Genomic DNA, 17,907 nt, shown 5'->3' with positions numbered 1-17,907 from the left:
TCCCATAGGTTTGCACGTGTCCGTGTACTGGATAGGGGAGGGCAAAGTAAAAGGTGATTGATGAACCCTGGCTTGCCCACCTCTCTTTCTCTCTGGAGGCTTCTCCGCCCGCTTGGACTAAAGCTCAAGACTCATTAAGTCTGTAATTAGGCGAGCAGAGGAGTCAGTAGTCCCACTCCACCTCTGGGACTCTCTAATCAGCCATCGACTCTGCATCCTGGCGACATGCAGGGGAGACACCCAGCCAAGCTTAAGGCACAGCTGTTCCTTTTTTATGAGTGTACACACGCAGTCCCAACTGTGCAGGCAATGCCGATCATGGACGAGTAAGGCCTCTGCTGATGCAGGTGAAGAGTCATCCAAAGGATTAGACTGCCTGCTCATCAAGGGAACACTGGAGGAAGCAATACTATGCTGATAGAAGAGGTGGTTGACTAGTGAACTGCCCATTCACACCGTTTCTCCTGTTTTGGTCTAGGACACTTTTTGTTCTAGTGAGTGCATTCTTCCCACACCAGCCTTCCTACAAATACGCTCACCCACCACTTTATTAGGTACAAAGAACACCTAACAAAGTGGCTTGTTCAATGTGTTGTGCATCTGCTAAACTTCGTTATAACAATTAGTTATTTGAGTTAGTGTTGTGAGTTACTTTTACTTAAAAAACTATGTAATCCCTAAAGATGGATGTATCTGAAAATCCCTGTAAATCATCACAGTCTTAAATACTCGGGCTTCAACAACCAGTCAAATAAATCACCTCTCTTTGCCAGTCTGATGCTAAATTTGAACTTTATAGGTTTGTCCCTGATATTGGCTGATCAGATATTTGTGTTAACAAGCAGTTGAACAGTTATAACTTATAAAGTGGCTGCTGGGTGTAATCAAAAGACATTATAAAAGAGGTGAACAAGCATGAACAAAATCAGTCCAATTAGAGTCGGTATTGTCACACAGGTTCAGCTAAGCATTCATCATTCACGTCATCAATAATGGCAGTGAAGCCGGCAAACATAAATCAGACCTTTTTGAGCAGAAATTAATTAACTAGGCCTAAAAAAATAATAAAAATCATGACATTAATTGTTATCAACCATTCAGTGTAAGGGCTATGACAGCAAATTGAATGTCATCTGTCGACTTTTATTGACAATTTGCATCTGCAGTGAAGGCCTTTGCAAAGTTGGATCTTTTTGTCAGGTAAAAGATGGAATGGATGGACAGAAAGCTTTATTTGTCATTGTGTACTGTTCAACCATGCTCAGACTGTTCAGCTTAGTAATTCATTGATTTCACAGTGGTGTCTCCTCATTTTAGCATCCACCACCTTGGCCCACAAGCAGGAGAATAGCAAAAGGAATTTACTCACTATCTTAGAATAAAAGTCATGTTTTTTTTTTTTGTTTGTTTTTTTAATTTTTGAGAAGCTTCTGATTTTATTTAAAAATATAGACTCCTGACCTAGTTATTGCCTCCCTCGCACTCACAGGCTCTGAACATAGGTGTTAGAAACCTGGTCATGGGCTGCGGTCTCTGTGGTCTGATGTAACAGGAAGTCTTTGCAGTCATCTTGGTGTTTTGGAGGCTTAAACACAACCAACCGACCTCTATAGTTGACAAACATCGTCTTCCCCGTGCTCACATTTTACAAGACGTTAGTAGATACTATTGTGCCTCAGCCTGACTTTTCAAAACAGTCCGCTGCTGAGTATTGAGTAATATTCTAGATGAATCCACATTGAGCTTGCTGCAATATATATATTTTTTTCCTTTTAATCCCCCTACCTTTCCTCTTTCTGTCCTCACCCCTCGGCTTCACCCTCCCCCGCTGTCTCCTGCCCTCACTCCACATAATCTCAGCCTCCCAGGCTGTGGCATCATAAGCCCTCTGTGAATGGCAGATGGGAGAGCTAGGTGGGTGTACAGAGGACAAGCGAGGGTTAGTTCAGTGGTGGGTGTTAAATATGTTGAAATCCTTTTTTTTCCTTTTTCTTTTATAATGCACATTCTTCTCACTGTTTCTGCTGCTGTGTGCGTTTCTGCTGTTTTGAAAATATCTGAAAGGTGACGTGATAAATGGACTCACAGTCTGCCTGGTCATCACGTGCATGCTCGCTCACCTGTTTTTGTTTTGTTTTTTCCCCTTCCCTGAGACTAGACACAAAATTGTTGAGCTTGCAGATGCACACAGTCCTTTTCTTGCGATATCCTAGGCATTTTCTTTTTGTTTAAAAAGTTGCTTTAAGTATGTACATCAGATGCTACATTTCTTACCTTCCTTTTTTTTTCCTCCTGTAACCAATTTGCATTTATTGAGGTTCCTTCAACATCTCACCCCAGGATCAATATCACGCACATTGGTGTTTTACCAGTGAGTGTAATGTGTGCTATGGTAATTAGAGGTTGGTGTCTGGGGATATTGAAAGTGTAGAAAGATTTTTTTTTCCAAAGCTAAGGATCTTCACAGTACATTTACAGTCTCCCCCAGGAAGGCATGGGACGATATAAACATTCCCACCACAAGTATACTTCCCGATATTATTGCAGCGACTGAAAGAGTTCAACAGGTGTAGCGTAAATAGCAACTATTTTGATAATCTATTAATCAGTTTGAGTGTTTTTTTCTGATTTTTCAGCTTCTTGTGAATACTTTCTGGTTTCTTTGCTCCACATAACAAAGAAATCATTAAGACTGAATCGTTTTGGTTTGTGGACAAAGCAAGACATTTGATAAACATCATTTCCAGGTTTGAAAAATATATAAAAATATATGTATATATATATATATATATATATATATTGCGCTAGACTTTTTCGTTGTCTGTCATTTTGACTGACAGGGTCATAAAAATCCTGTCATAATCAATTTTTACCGGTCACTTTAAATGATAATAATGACATATTCAATTGCATTGTTCATATTGCAGTGGAATATGAACAGTTCACCTGTGGCCTAAACGCACAGTCTCACACCTTTCTCCTGGTCCACATGAACTTAAATCGCGTGCCTGCTTGCGCGTAGTTGCGCGTGGTAGGAAATCCCGCAACATGCGCTCCTTCTGCACCAGTGGATCAGCTGCACCGGTCACAGACGCGCTCCAAAGCCTCCTGTCCATAGCTCTTTAACACGCTGTCAGCACTACAAGGATAGCGAGATGCATTGAGTACGGTGTCCAGGTCAGAAATTATGCTTAGATTCTCCGATGGGAATCTTTTATTTGTCGCACAACATTTTTCTATCCTCCCTCCTCAGCCAGGAGAACTCCCGCTCCCACTGAACTCGCCTAACCTCCTTACTGCTGCTTCGTCGCTCCGCTGAGGCCAAGGGCTGAGTTTGTCCTTCATCTTCATCTGCATCTATCCCTCTTTTTCACCTCTTTTATCAACATAGTTTTTGGGCTTTTTATAGAAACTTCTGACACTCAACTGCCGTGACATTTTTCTTCTTTTCTACTTTCAACTTACTGTAATATGCTCTTCACCACCAAGTGGTCAGGGGTGTGAATTGCAATCTGTCAAAATGACGGATGGCCCTCAGATTTTTCCGTCACCGTTTTAAAAAAACGGTCAATGACGGAAAATATTCGGTTAACGCGACCCCTGATATATATGTATATATATATGTATATATGTGTGTATATATGTATGTATATATGTATGTGTGTATATATGTATGTATATATGTATGTGTGTATATATGTATATGTATATATGTATGTATATATGTATATATATATATATATATATATATATACATTTTTTCCCTCCTTCATGGTTATCTCAATTATAGAAATTCACCACAATTAACATATTTTAAGTGCGTTTTATCACGATGTACAACAATATGGTATACTGTGTTCAGATTGTCACTTTCAGTATAATAATACAGCCCTGTAAATGTCATACATTACAAATACATGTCTCGTGTTTGTATAAAATTAAATCTGTTGACTCTGACTCTATTTGGATAGCAGCTTTCATACAGGTTTTTGCAATTCAAAGAGCTTAACAGGCGAAAGAATGATATTTAAGCAACACAAGTACACAGAGAAGCAGTTTCAGTCGAATGCACATGGAAATAAATAAATGATTAAAGTAGAAAGAATTAGTAAAGCCGTAAAATAAATAATGATGCGCAAAAACGCAATATGGTAAGAGGGAGCAAAACGTTGAAAATGTGAATACAATAAAAATGATTTAACAATTCTAGTTACTGAGTCTAATCAAACGCTACACTCAAGAGTGCCGTCTTTACCACTTAATAAGCCCAGTCTCATTAAATCATTTGTCTAGTTGATTTGCGGTGCACTGATAATATTTTAATGAGTTTTTAATTTAAACTAACTTGTGCAAAAAAATATTCAGCATCTGTGTCTGCAACAACAAATAATATTTAGCACATCATTTTTGGCAGACTTGAATGAATGAATAGTTGATTTTATTTAATTAGTGAAAAGATTGATTCATAATTCTACTTCATTGTGGGGATGCACTCGCCTGATATGCTGGGTGGATTTCAGGCCCGATTCTGACTTTTAATCAGGGTGAGTGTTAGCTGTGACTGATCCATATTAAATACTGGATCAGTATTTAAATACTGCTTCTGTGTCAGTGTTTATGTTTCTCTACATTGATTTCTGGCTCTTTTAGCATTGCAGAAAACTCTGCTCTTTTGTTACCTAGAAATTGGTTAACATGCAGTTAAACACATGTTTAATGGGGAATGGAATTTTCAAGTGTAAAAGTGAAGTAACATTCAAAATATGAATACAGGACGCGACGTCAGTTCAAACCATGTGAACTATTACAGTTTTTTTTTCCCTCTCGCCACATATGACCCCTGAACTGATGGCGATAACAGGTCGATGCTCCCATGCCAGACTGTTAATAACTGCTAAACTGCTCAAACTGCAATAGCAACTCTGTCCGGGGCATACGGTCACAGTGACAAGGTGAAAGTGAGCTTCTGTGGAGATAAACAGGACCTGGTAATGTTTGCTCAGTACTCAACTTAAGCCAAAATAGTCTTCTTGACTGAATTAAATGATTCATTTTTGACCTAACATTTTAGGTCTGAAAGAGAATACTATTTGAAATACTACTTGAAAAGACTCAGACAGGCATGGTTGCTAACAGCTTGTAGCGCGGCTAACACAAATTATGTGCCTATTTTTGCTCATTTAAGTGCCTCTTTTGCTGGAACTGTGTGTACATGATTTTATCATGTTGATTACTCACCAAAACATCCGCATTAGGACCCCCATGTAATGGCTCTCGAACTGAAATGGTTGTTGACAGATGAAGTTTGTTTTCAAGTTGGGTGTTGCACACATAGGCTCTCAGATCCGATAGTGGTCTGCTCTCTGTAAACCAACTTCATCGCCATCAGTGCTCCAGCCAAACCTACAGAAACAACAATTGTAATTGTTTTGGTTGAGTGAGAGTTAGAACCTCAAGACACAAATGCAGAGTTTCTCCTCTTCACACATTAACAGTGGCTGAGAACATTCTCTCTCTTTCTTCTCTTGAGTAATTGTCCTGCTCCTACACTCCCGCCTTTGGTTGATTATGTAGCTGAGACGTCTTCCCTGGATGCAGAAAACTCTAACATTTTATTTAAAATTCCTGAAGATGAGAAAATGAAGTACAGAAGAACAGACTCTGCAGTCACAGGAACATTTGTCAAACACACAAAACACTGACACACAGTGGTGTTCTCCTGCTTTGGTCCCTACTAAAGTTTGTATACCTCTTTAGGACCTTTTCTGGCATAAACACTGACCTTGTCAGGAGGGTGCCAACACATAAGTGTAACACATTTTCCTGTGGGGTGGGGTTTAAAGAGTTTTTATGTTGATTCAGCTTTCTTAAACCAGAATGTGGGGATTATCTGCAAAAAAAAAAAGCAGTACTCTCAAAGTAATCTGAACAGTACCGGGATAGTTGATGTGACGGCGTTCATTGCTTCCATCAGTCATTTCTAATTTTAAACAAACTAAATTCTTTGATCAGCACACCCTCACCAGTTATACTGAGCGATAATCCGACAGCTCATTACCAGAGAAATGTGATAACTAGCTCGGGTATGTTATTTAATATCTTGGCCATGAAAATGTGTGCAGCTATTTTTACTGACGTAAGAGTATCTGCAGTTACAGTAAGTTGGTGACCCGGCATGTGTAATTATAGTATAAAAAAATCCCTAACAAAACAGTTAATGAAAAAAAAAGTGTGTTCAGTCCATGCTAGAGTCCTTTTTAGTTGTCTTGTGAATCCACATGTTGGGGGATTTCTCAACTTTTCCCCCTCTGACTGAGCCATTTTTACATTTGTTTGAGGTTCTGTCAAGTCCATTGTTTTGCACCAAACCCTTTCCTGGAACACAGATGGCTTTGAGTCAGAGAGGAAGCTGATGAAAAACCAAATGGGTCTATTAACGAGTGGACTCCTAATCATTCTTCATCTTCCCTCCGACTGCAGATAAGCACTTCTTGTCATTCTGCGAGAAAGAGCGAGCCCCTAAGAGTTATGGTGGGGTGTGTGGTTTACTTAGGAATCCCCGTTCACCATAAAAATTAAATTATAGAAGGAAATCTCCATTATTGATCCAGTGCAGCTCCAAGAAAGCAGAGATGTATACAGATGTGCAAAAGTCATTACACTTGCTGTTTCAGCGATGCTATAATGACCATACACTAGAATTATCTCTCAGTCACTTTATTGGAACACATCCAGAAGATAGAAAGCTTCTTCAGGTTGAAGTGTCAAGTATTTAGCACGACCCTGGCTCTCTTAAGCCTGGAATGGAACCACAATTAATGTTATTGGTAAACCTGTGTTTGTCCTACTGTTTCATCCATCTATCCATCCATCTTCTACCACTTTATCCTGTCATAGGGCGATAGGCGGGGTACACCCTGGATAGTTTGCCCGTCCATCACAGGGACACATCTAGAGACAAACAACCATCCTCTCTCACACTCACACCTACAGTCATTTTAGAGCGTCCAATTTAGCTAATTCCCATATTGGATGTTTTTGGACTGTGGGAGGAAACTGGAGAACCCGGAGAAAACTCACGCACACACAAGGAGAACATGCAAACTCCATGCAGAAAGGCCCTTGTTCCGACCAGGTCTTGCAAAAGCAAGAGTGCTCCTACTGTTTCATGCTGACAAATATCTGCTGTGACAAAGGCTCGAGCATGACATACATATAAGACCGACTTTCAGTCACCTCATTCCAGTCCAAATTCCAGTGATCACAGAAAGACCAAAAAAGCAGGGGGTGCCCTATGACTTTATGCACTGACTCTGTGACTCTGGAGGAAAATGGGGAGAAAGTTTTGGATTTGAAGTTTCATCCTGGAATCTCCTGAAGGAGCAGGACCTTTTTGCTTCTTTGCGCTCCCAGGGCACCTCTTTGTTTTTCAGGATTTCACAGTCAGAGAGATTTAGGTCTTCATAGACTCCCCAAACAGTGACTGGCTGCCTTGTCGAGTGGACAGACTTTTCCAGCCATAGTCCAAATTTAATTAGGCTCTCTGTTTGAGGGGAACACGGTACGTCAAGAATAAGAGGCTGCTCAGGAGCTAAATGGTCAAAACAAGTAAGCGGTAGTAAGTGGCTTCTGATTAGCACTCTTTGTAATATCCCTAATTTGTCTTTTTCTAATGTATAGCCACACGCGTAGCAATTATCATCCATTCTGAATTTGCACTTTTTCCATCTACACGGATTGTCCGTTACGGAAATTGCAACCTCACTTCCACGTATACAGGATGTAGCACGGGTCAAGACATAGTAGGAGTCGGATGTCGCAGGGTATTGACAGGAGAAACTGCAGCTCTCTCTCAGCTGTCTGTCCCTGTGCCAGGGTGTCAGGTTAACAAGCAGGTCGGTGCCAAGTGGGTTAGGTTGGAAACGAGAGCGCTGCCGTGGCCCCACGCCAGCAAATCGCCACCAGTTCCTCACCACCACCACCACTGTCTACTACTACTGTACACTGTTGCACATGCTGCCATACTGTGTCTGTACATTTGTTTCCCCTTTGCACAATATTGACACTGCAGAGCAACATTTCAATTATGTTTCACTCTAACAGGGAAGCATTGCTTGCTCAGACCTCAAATGTGTAGACAATGTTATTTTACAAAGCGTATACTTTGTTTATTACTATTATATTATTAAATTAAGGTTTTACACGCTAAGGAAGGAAGAAGCACAAACAGTTTGTGGGTTTAAATGGATTGTTGTCGGGCTTAAACAATTAATTGATTACCAAATTAATCATCAGCTGTTTTAATGATCGATTTGAGGGTTTTTTTATAATTAAAACAAGCTTTTAAAAAAATGTAGCTTAAATGTGAATATTTTCTGGTGTATTTGCTCCGTATAATTAAATCATTATCAAAAGTCTAGAATTTTGCTTTGTAGACATTTGAAAACATTACCATTTTGTCATTTGGGAATCAACATTTTTCACAATTTTCGGACATTTTATGGACCGCACAGTTAATTGATTATTTGAGAAATATAAATATTCAACATTTTAATTGTCAGTTGCAGCCCTAAATTATTGCCATTATTATTTTAATTAAAAGTGTTGAGCCTTACAGTAATACTAAATATATTTAGTTTATCATGCTAGTTGATGTACCCACAATATATTTATTTATTTATATAGGTACAGTTAAATTATCAATGAAAAAAAATTGTTGATTATTTGAGTCATTCAAGCAAAAATGCTAAACTACCACTGGTACTATTTTCTGGATTGTGACTTTGATGCTTTTCTATTTGTGATAAAAAGAGGTGATAAATCTGCAAAATAATCAACAGATTAATTGATTAGGAAAATGGTAACAAATCATTCAAAGGACTGGATCCACACAAGTTAGTTGGTCACGTCCTAAAATATAAAATGCTTATTTCAGGACAGGACGTGAAACTTGTGACTCTGTGAACCAGTGAAAGCAGCAACTGAGGCACAGTTACCGTATTTAAGCACTTTGCTTATTGCCTGCGAATCCATGTCAGCCGCATCCGGCTCATTTGGCAGATCGGCGACTCAAAAGATACTTGATACTCACAGGTGGAAAAGCTGTCGTGGAACTCTTTCACTTCAACCTCTAATCACCTGATCAGGTGGCCAAAGACGCTCAGCACAAGTGTGTTGGGCAGCCAGAGCAGCTACTGGTGGGTAGCTGTTGGTTTTAAAAAAAATCTTTATCTTCAAAGATTCATCTTAATTAGAATCTTTTGACAGATGGAAGTGGTGGATTTTAGGCAGTTCTTTCTTTGAATTTTAGCACAAGTTTATGCCTCTGAGGACATGGAAGTTACTCTACTTTAACAGGATCTTGTCCAGACTTGCCACAGACCAACACAGTGAACCACTGGATAATGAGGAGAAGTGTCCAAAAAAGATATGCACTTAAAATATACAACCCAAACGGAAGTCTGTGTTGTCTTCTGAACCGTGCAGGCCAAGCCTGTTCCTGATTTGGTCATACAGACGGCTTCAGTGTCTATCTGAACTCGTGTCCTCTCTGACCCCCAAAATACACTGGTTGCAGAATGGATTTGCTGCGCTCAAATTCGCACAGCTGCGCCAATTTACACTGCCCGTGTCTCGTGTCCGCCAGCTTCTGCACGGCTGGACAGCTGGAGTCGCAAGACTAGATTACACTGTTTATGTTGTAAACGCAACAAACGGAGCAGTATTTCTACCGACCGAAGAAACCAGAGTACACTGGGCTTGCGAGGGATGTTTTATTCTGAAAGGTAAATCGGATGTATTATTTTTCTACTTCCTCTCCCCAACACAACCATTCCTCAACCAGTGTATTTTGGGGGTGACAGTAGCTGCAGTAATATTCAGTATGAGTCCAGCATGTAGACAAATGCCTTGTGTAGACCCTGGTTTGTACCAAGAGAAAATGACATTATCAAAGGGTTAAACGTGGGGGCATTTGACTGTGAGTGCTTAATTTCATTATTTTCTGTTTTGATTTTATTTGGGGGACCCGGGACATACTTGAGTTGAATTAGGCCTGCAGCTGAACATATTCTTGATTCATCAAGGTCTGTAAAATGTCAGACTAATGGCGGAATACAACATGTACCATTTCCTGCGAGAGTGCCTTTGTATTGCATTAGTATGTATGACAAAGTAAAGCATCACATCTTTTGCTTTAAAATAAATTATTAAACAATCGGTCACCTCTCTCTGCCGATCCACTAATGATTGCAAGCTGTTAGTATTTTAATTATTAATCAACAATCAAATTACTTTTTTGGGTGAAAATATGATGACAAAATAGTCCAGAACCCAAAGATATTCAATTTACTGTCATATATCTTACAGTATCTGACAAAGATAAGCACCAAAGGAAGGATTTTTTATCTCTAAAGGGGAAGTGTCATTCAGAATTTTCTCGTTTTGCAATTATATGACTTGACATGTTATTTTCAGTGACGGCGTGAACACCTGTGCCTGTAAATTACCAATCGTACATTCATACCTGCATTATGGCAAGATGCAACGCTTCTTAAGCAGCTTTTAAAAGTGAGGACATCTCCCTGGACTGGAGAACTGTTGCCTCTGCCTAGATTGCTTTTTAAAATATATCGAACACTTGACCAATCAATACTGTATCACTTATTACTGCCCTCTTAGAGGAGCTCCCCTCGTAGGCACAGATGTACTTTTACTGTGGATGTTATCCGGTCAGGAATATTGAGCAAATGTTGAGTGCAGAGGAAATGCTTATCTGAGGGAGGAGACTGTAACCTCTATTTGAAGGTGACCAGAACCTGCCTGTGTGGGAGTGCAGCCTACTAGAGACCCCTTCTGGCCATAAACCAGATTTCATGAAGGCTTGCAAAAGCCTACTCCTGCTCTTTCTAACTATATCAGCCAGTACAGAACCATCATGTTTCACCTCGTGATCGTTCAAATATCAAAGCAATTCCTAATCAATGACTCTGTCGATAATTTTCTTGATTAATGGAGTACTTGTTTGATCCGTTAAAAAAAAATGTCAGTACATATTGATCCGTATTTACTGAACCTGAGAATAATGATGTTCTCAAATGTCTTGTTTTGTCCACAAACTAAAATGATTCAGTTTGAATGATTTCTTTGTTACACGGAGCAAAAGAAACTGGAGAATATTCTCATTTAAGAAGCTGAAAAATCAGAAAGCTTGTTTTATTTATTGAATAAAACACTCAAACTGATTAATCGATGATCAAAACTTGATTGACCTTGGGCTTCCACTTATATTTGAGGACTTTCCCTTTAAGTCTTTACTGTGAGTTTTGATTTGACATTTCCTCTCATCCTTGATGAGCACCAATGTAGCACTTACCTCTTTTTCCTCCTCTACAAAACAACTCTTTCGCCCCATTAAACACGAGAAATTTGAATGGCCAGTTGTGCAAATTAAATTATATTACAGCTATACTTTCAGATAATTTCCTAATATATGCAATCTTTAATTTTAGCCAATTCAAGATGTAAAATTTTGGAGAGAAAAAAATGCACCAATGTATGCAAGAGTATGTCATTTCAAGGGCTGAAACTATTACCCGAGTAAACGATTATTATTGGCTGACTAAACTATTTTGATTATCGATTAATCGGTTTTAAAGAATTAATAATATTCAATGTGAATATTTACTGGTTTCTTTACTTAATGTAACAAAGAAATCATTAAAACTGAATTCACATCATTCACAGGTTTGGGAAACAACTGATTGACATTTTCTGACATTTTCTGGACCCGACAAGTACTCGATTAATCGAGAAAATGATCAATCAATGCACCAGTTATGAGAAACATTTGTTAGTTGCAGCTCTGCTAATGTCTGCCACTGGGGTCTCTCAATCAAAACAAATAAAATCCCTTGTTTGACGATGCTGGGAAGCAGCGTGGGATCATGGGAATTGTTGTCTTGTTTGGGTCCCCTGTCTGTTTACATGGAGCGCTTCAGAAGCAGCAAACAGCAGCGAGTGGTTGTGATCCATTAGTGACTCATACACACAATAAAATAAAAATATTACAGACGGCACACTCGTAGTAGTAAATATTTTCTTCTGTACTCGATTTGCTCGGGAGGTAAAAGCATTAAAATCAAAACAAAAACATTTGAAGATGTCAAGAAAGTTGGTGCTTTCCTTATTTGTTGAGGTTCTGTTGATTTAAAAAAGGAAATTGATTAGAGAAACAATCATTGGTTGTTATCTTGTTAATGCCACACTGTACCACCACTGTCTTTGGAGCCATGACTTCTCATTTTGGCGACTTTTCAGTTTTCTCTTTAACTCACTTGCAGCAGCAGCTGTATGGACCTATGAGACTTGTACACTGTCTCCCCTCAGCACTTCTGTCTCCGTGTGACGCTCTGCTGACTTCACCAGCTAATGAATCCCCCAAACAAACTGAAGCTGCTTTGAACACACAAACTGCTCTAATTGACTCTGGTTTCTCGGGTACTGCCGCTGACACCCTGGGTTGTTTTGGACTGCATGCTTTCCACAGCAAATCAATGCAGGCTGTTTCTGCTGAGGGAAACCATCTTTTTTTTGTGTGTTTCATCTTGTCTGTCTCTGTGTGTTTTCCTTAAGGATGTACCCAATAAAAGAGGTTCCTGTGGAGGCAGAGGCCCTGACTGAGTGGCTGTACCAGAGGTTTGTGGAGAAGGAAAAGTTGCTGACCCACTTCTACGACACAGGTCAGTCTCTCAGTGTGGTGAAGTCAAACTGAAATGTAAACAATGATGATGCAAAAGAGCAGCCATTTGTTCTTTACTGTTCCCTACATACTGTAAGAAAACGTACTGTGTTTCCTATCACTCATCTGTCATGTATGACAAATGTCTTGCCCAAGGACACATCGGCATGGAGCTGGTAATCGAACCCACAACCTTCGAGTTGAAAGACACCCATCCTTGTATGAATTAGAGGTGTGGGGAAAAAAACGACGATATTATCTTGGTGATATTATGTCGCCTTTGAGACACCAATAATTGTTTTTTTTTGTGCATATTTTTTTTATACTTTCTGAGATTCGTGTGGTTTAGCATTAAAAAAATTTCAGTCCACTAGATGGTGCCAAGTGCTCACTCTCACTAGAGCTGTTGTGCCAGTATATCGCAATGTTGTGATAATATGGTATCGTGACTGAAATATCGTGACAATATTGTGACTTAAATATAAAGATAATGTCGTGATAATACCGTGACTTAAATATTATGGTGATATTCTGACTTAAATATTGAGACTTAAATATCATGATTATATCGTATTGGGACTTAAGTATCATGATAATATTGTGACCTAACTATCATGATAATATTGGGACTTCAATATAAAGATAATATCATACTGTGATAATACCGTGACTTAAATATCATGCTAATATGGTGACTTAATTATCGTAATAATATTGTATTGTGACTTCAATATCATGATAATATCATATTGTGCCTTAAATATCGTGACCTAAATATCATGACTTCAATATCATGATAATGTCGTACTGTGGTGTCTCTGGCGATTCTGCTGAAAGATGCAGTAGCTCCTTCAGACAGTCTGATCCACTTCTACGCTATATTATATGTTTAACTCCAACAGGTTTTCAATCCCCGTTTTTTAATCCGAATTTTGGATGAAAAATAATAGCCTCATTATTTGTAGATAGTTTTACTCACTCTGATTCAAACAGCAGTTAGTAAATGTTGTGTACTTAGCAGTAACTAGGGAGTGACTTTGTACACAACTATTGTCTGGGTCTCTGCGAGGTGCTCCCTATGGTAATATTTGACCAACGTTATTAGAGGACTGGTGTTGCTAGGAGACGTGCCGTCAACTTCACTGCTGCGCCACTGAGTGTGCTGTAACCCTGGTTATTGTACAAACGATGATAACGGAGTTTTTTCGACAGCTGTGGCTGGAGGCATTATGTTTCTGTCTCTTTCATGTGAACATGATATCTCAAGACAGACTTGAGGGGAATCCTTATCTAATTTGATACTAACAATCACCTGGACACACTATTTTAGAGTTGGTGTTAAAGGTCAAAGGTTAAGGTCTCTGTCACCCAGGAATACCTTTTAGGGAAACCTTACACATTTGGTACACGTTTTCACTTGGATTCAAGGATGAATTTTTGCTGCTACGGCCATTTATAAGTTTAGAAGTATAATTTTCCTGTGAGTGAACTTCACTCTTCATGGCGATCAGTAAAGGTCAAGCTTTTAACACAGAATAACAGTAGTTTTCCCCAGATTTCTGAGACAAATAGCGATTTCAATTATTTTAAGCACCGTCCCTGGCCACCATGTAGTTTTTGTTATTATTGACATAATTCATAGTAACCAACATAATCCATCTACAGATCCTGGAAGAGGAGGCTGGTTTATTGCAGCTCTGCTTCCTTTGGATCGAGGAAGAGTCTGAAGTCCTCAGAAAAGCTCAGACGTTTATATTTATTCATCTCTCAACAGGATCCTTCCCTCCTCTAGAGGGACACAAGGTGGCAGTTTCCCGGCAGATGACCCTCGACCCTGTGTGGCTGTGCGTCATCCAGTCGTTTGCTTTCGTCTCTGGCTACGTGTGGTACAACGTCCTCCAGTACCTCTACTGCTGTTTATTCTGAGTGCACTGATGATGTGAGAGTCTTAAACGGACCACTGGATATAAAAGCCTCAGGATCGTTGGTGTGTGGCCCAGTGTCACAGTCGCCCCGCTACGAAGGATGAATGTACATTTGCGACAGTGGAGCGGAGAGACTTAACCAGGAATCAATAAACATATGAAGACAAAGGAACACGCGCAGATTACAGGAACCCCAACAGTATGTGGTCACAAGCATAGTTAACTCACACACACATCCCCTAACACCACACGCTCACTCCTGCGGTCTAGCAGAATAATCTCCCGCGCTCGTCGCCACACACATTTTGATGTTTACACGTCCTCATACACGTAGACGCTGACACATACATAACTTTTTATTCAAAAGTTAACAAAAATGAGGCTCAGGACTCCTCCAGATGACGCTCTGGACCAGACTCTCTCTGTCTCGCCCTCTTGCCCCCTGTCCCAGGCTTTAGCCATTGTCGTTTTACAGTACGTACGAACGCAGGCGTGTGTGTGTGAGGGAATATATGTGACTAAAAGCCTGAAATCTGCCCTGATTCTTCCTCCTGGCAAGAGTTGATGAAGCCCACTGGACCTCTCTTTCAGCCCGCCGACTAGGCAGCTGGCCACACCTTCCGGAACGAGCGGCTGTTTGTTAACGCTGAGGCTGCACAGACGGCCGCTCCTCTGGCCTTCATTGCACTACGGATCCATACTGCCCTAACTGCTCCCTGCCCCAGGAAACGCTCCAGAATGATGGTAGCGGTCTTCGTCTTCATTTCTTTTGATTCCCCCCCCCCCACCCACACCCGCATATCACCACAATTGCAGCCATCGTTACTTGTATGTTGTTGTTTTCTCCTCCTTTTTTCATCTTGTGGCTGTTTGTCGGGGCAGTTTTCTGAGCTCATTGGAATAAAAAAAAAAAAATGGGGGGTGGGTGGGATCGTGTTTACACTGGCGACCCTATCGAAAGCCTGAAGGGACGATGGCTGCGAAGGCAACACTTTGACATAGGATAAGTTTTTTTTCCAGACGTGAACGGAGAAAGAGGGGACGGTGACGTAATTCTAACTCGAAAACAAAAGGAAACAAAGGAATGGGCGAGAATTACATTTATGGTCACCAACAAAGTGACTCCGTCTTACATGGAACCTGTTTTTCACCGTCTTAACATGTACACACACACACTCACACAGAAGTAGACACATGCGAGTCCACGGCCATGTGCAGCTTCACAGCAGAGTAAAAACGTCGAGGATCATCTCAGCAAGCCAGACTGAGACGGACAGAGACGACACTCCTATTCCCTCATTGGACTGATGTAGTTTTACAAATATTTAAGCCATATGCTTAGTGTTTTCGGGGGGTGGTGGGGAAAAAAAGACATGGAGGGAAAAAAAAGGTGTTTTTTTTCTTTCTTTTTATAAAAAGCTACCCCAAAATGTTCAGCATTCAAAAAAAAAAAAGAGAAAAAGAAATTTTGGCTCACAGAAGTATCGGTGTCATTACTGTAAATTTACAGCATAACCTGCCTAACTGAGTGTGTGTGGTCGTCGTTCTCTCCCCCTCCAACTTTTGATAAATATTAACTCATGTGGTTTTGTTTTTTGTTTTTTTTTGCTCTGTGACGTCAGACAGCAGTGACAACAACATTAACCCCCCTCCCCCCACAGGTGGTCGGATTTTTATTTCATTTTAAATTACATGGACTTTTGTCGTCATGTCATTCTATGTTTAAATCTTGTACATAACAAAGCTGAGGAAGAGTTTATCATTGTTGGAAAGGAAATATGTGCGGCATTGCTTGTTTTTTATTTGGATGTCCAGGATAATTTCAAAGATTTTTAATCCAAATGATTATGAATGTGTAAAAAAAAAAAAGGAAAGAAAGCAAGGATTTTTCCCTTCACTTCTCAGTGTTATGTTTTTTTGTTTGTTTGTTTTTTTTTTGTTTTGTTTTTTTAAATTCCTGAGCAGGAAGCTGTCTGTGTGTTTGAAGACGATTGAAGCTACCACAACGTCTGACTTTTTGACTGACGCTGTTTTCACACATGGGGCCCCCAGTTTTAAACGTACACAATTGTAGATTTTAAAATCGGAACAATCAGGAGTCGGTGGGGAAAACCCCACACAGATCGTTGTCCTGGTTGAAATACGACGGTTTCCCCTTGGACGGAGTCACTTGCCACTTACGAGGGAAAACTCTGGCAGGGCCGCGCAGCGATGCAGCTGTTGTCTCTCGAATGTACTTGTGTCGTGCTTTTGAGGTCAATTAAGTGTCATTTGCTTAGCCTGCTTTAATTAGGAAGATTATAGAGGACTGTCGTTATGAACCAATGCATTGCAGGTGCATTTTTAGTAGTTCCTGCCCTCTCTGTGCGCACCACTGTTTGTTGAAACTGTGTTCAATTCAAAACAAGGGCTACCTGACTGGGTAGGTGACAATGTTTTAAATCAGACATGTAAATGTGTTTCATCCAGTGGCCCGTTCAGATTCCCCCTCCATTGTGAGAGTGACTTTAAATGACGCTTCTTTTTTTCTTTTCACCTTATTCAATTTTATTTTATTATTTTTTTTTTAATATTTTTTTTTTGATCATGTTTCCAAAGAAGGCAGGGAAATAATAAAAAAGTTTTCCTAGATGTGGTTTTAGGAAATAAACACAATAGGGATTTAAACAAATTATACTAGAAACTGTCTGTAATTTTCCATTTTGTACTCCTTTAATTCCTAGCTACACAGCCATTTTACAACACAGAAAACTTGTGCTGGAATAAAACATCATAAAGATCCTAACTGGAGTGCAGCCTCTCTTTGATGTCCTTTTCTATTCCAGAATAATAATAAAAGTGTATCGGTAGATTTTGTTCTGAAATGGTTGCAGAGTCTCCTGCTCACTCATGAAAGTCTTAGGTTTTTCTTGGTTTTTCTCTTGCAGTGCTTCAGTTTGGAGTTGGAGGGCGACACAACACGGAAACATAATAATCATATCTAATGTGATTGAGAGTCATCAGGTCACATGACATGAAAAGGTACTGAAAAATCTGATTTTTAGGCTTCAGATATTGTATTTTTTGTCCTGTTCACCTATGATAGTAATTCTGGTTTAATTTGGAGTCAGTTGATCACCTGACATGGGAGCTGCTGAAAAACTTTGTATAAAATAGTTTTTTAAATATTAATGTAATAATGTGTTTGTTTTTGGATTGGATGGATGTATTTACTACAACGAGTCTCCACCAACACGTCTGCCC

The 17,907-nt window shown here is 39.8% G+C and overlaps 1 protein-coding gene across 1 annotated transcript in view; it reads left to right on the top strand.

Annotated features, from left to right (window-relative positions):
- The window catches only part of lpgat1 (lysophosphatidylglycerol acyltransferase 1), a 43,860-nt gene extending 26,411 nt beyond the window's left edge, over positions 1–17,449 (top strand). Inside the window, exons 7-8 of the mRNA XM_058613726.1 lie at positions 12,634–12,740; positions 14,514–17,449. Of these exons, the coding sequence (XP_058469709.1) occupies positions 12,634–12,740; positions 14,514–14,665 (259 nt within the window). The 3' untranslated portion in view covers positions 14,666–17,449. The remainder of the gene's footprint in view (positions 1–12,633; positions 12,741–14,513) is intronic.
- Positions 17,450–17,907: the final 458 nt, after the last annotated feature.

Source organism: Solea solea, chromosome 17, assembly GCF_958295425.1.
Source record: "Solea solea chromosome 17, fSolSol10.1, whole genome shotgun sequence".
Lineage (NCBI taxonomy): Eukaryota > Metazoa > Chordata > Actinopteri > Pleuronectiformes > Soleidae > Solea > Solea solea.
Note: the sequence above shows the minus strand (reverse complement) of the source record. Positions and strands in the feature narration are given on the sequence as shown.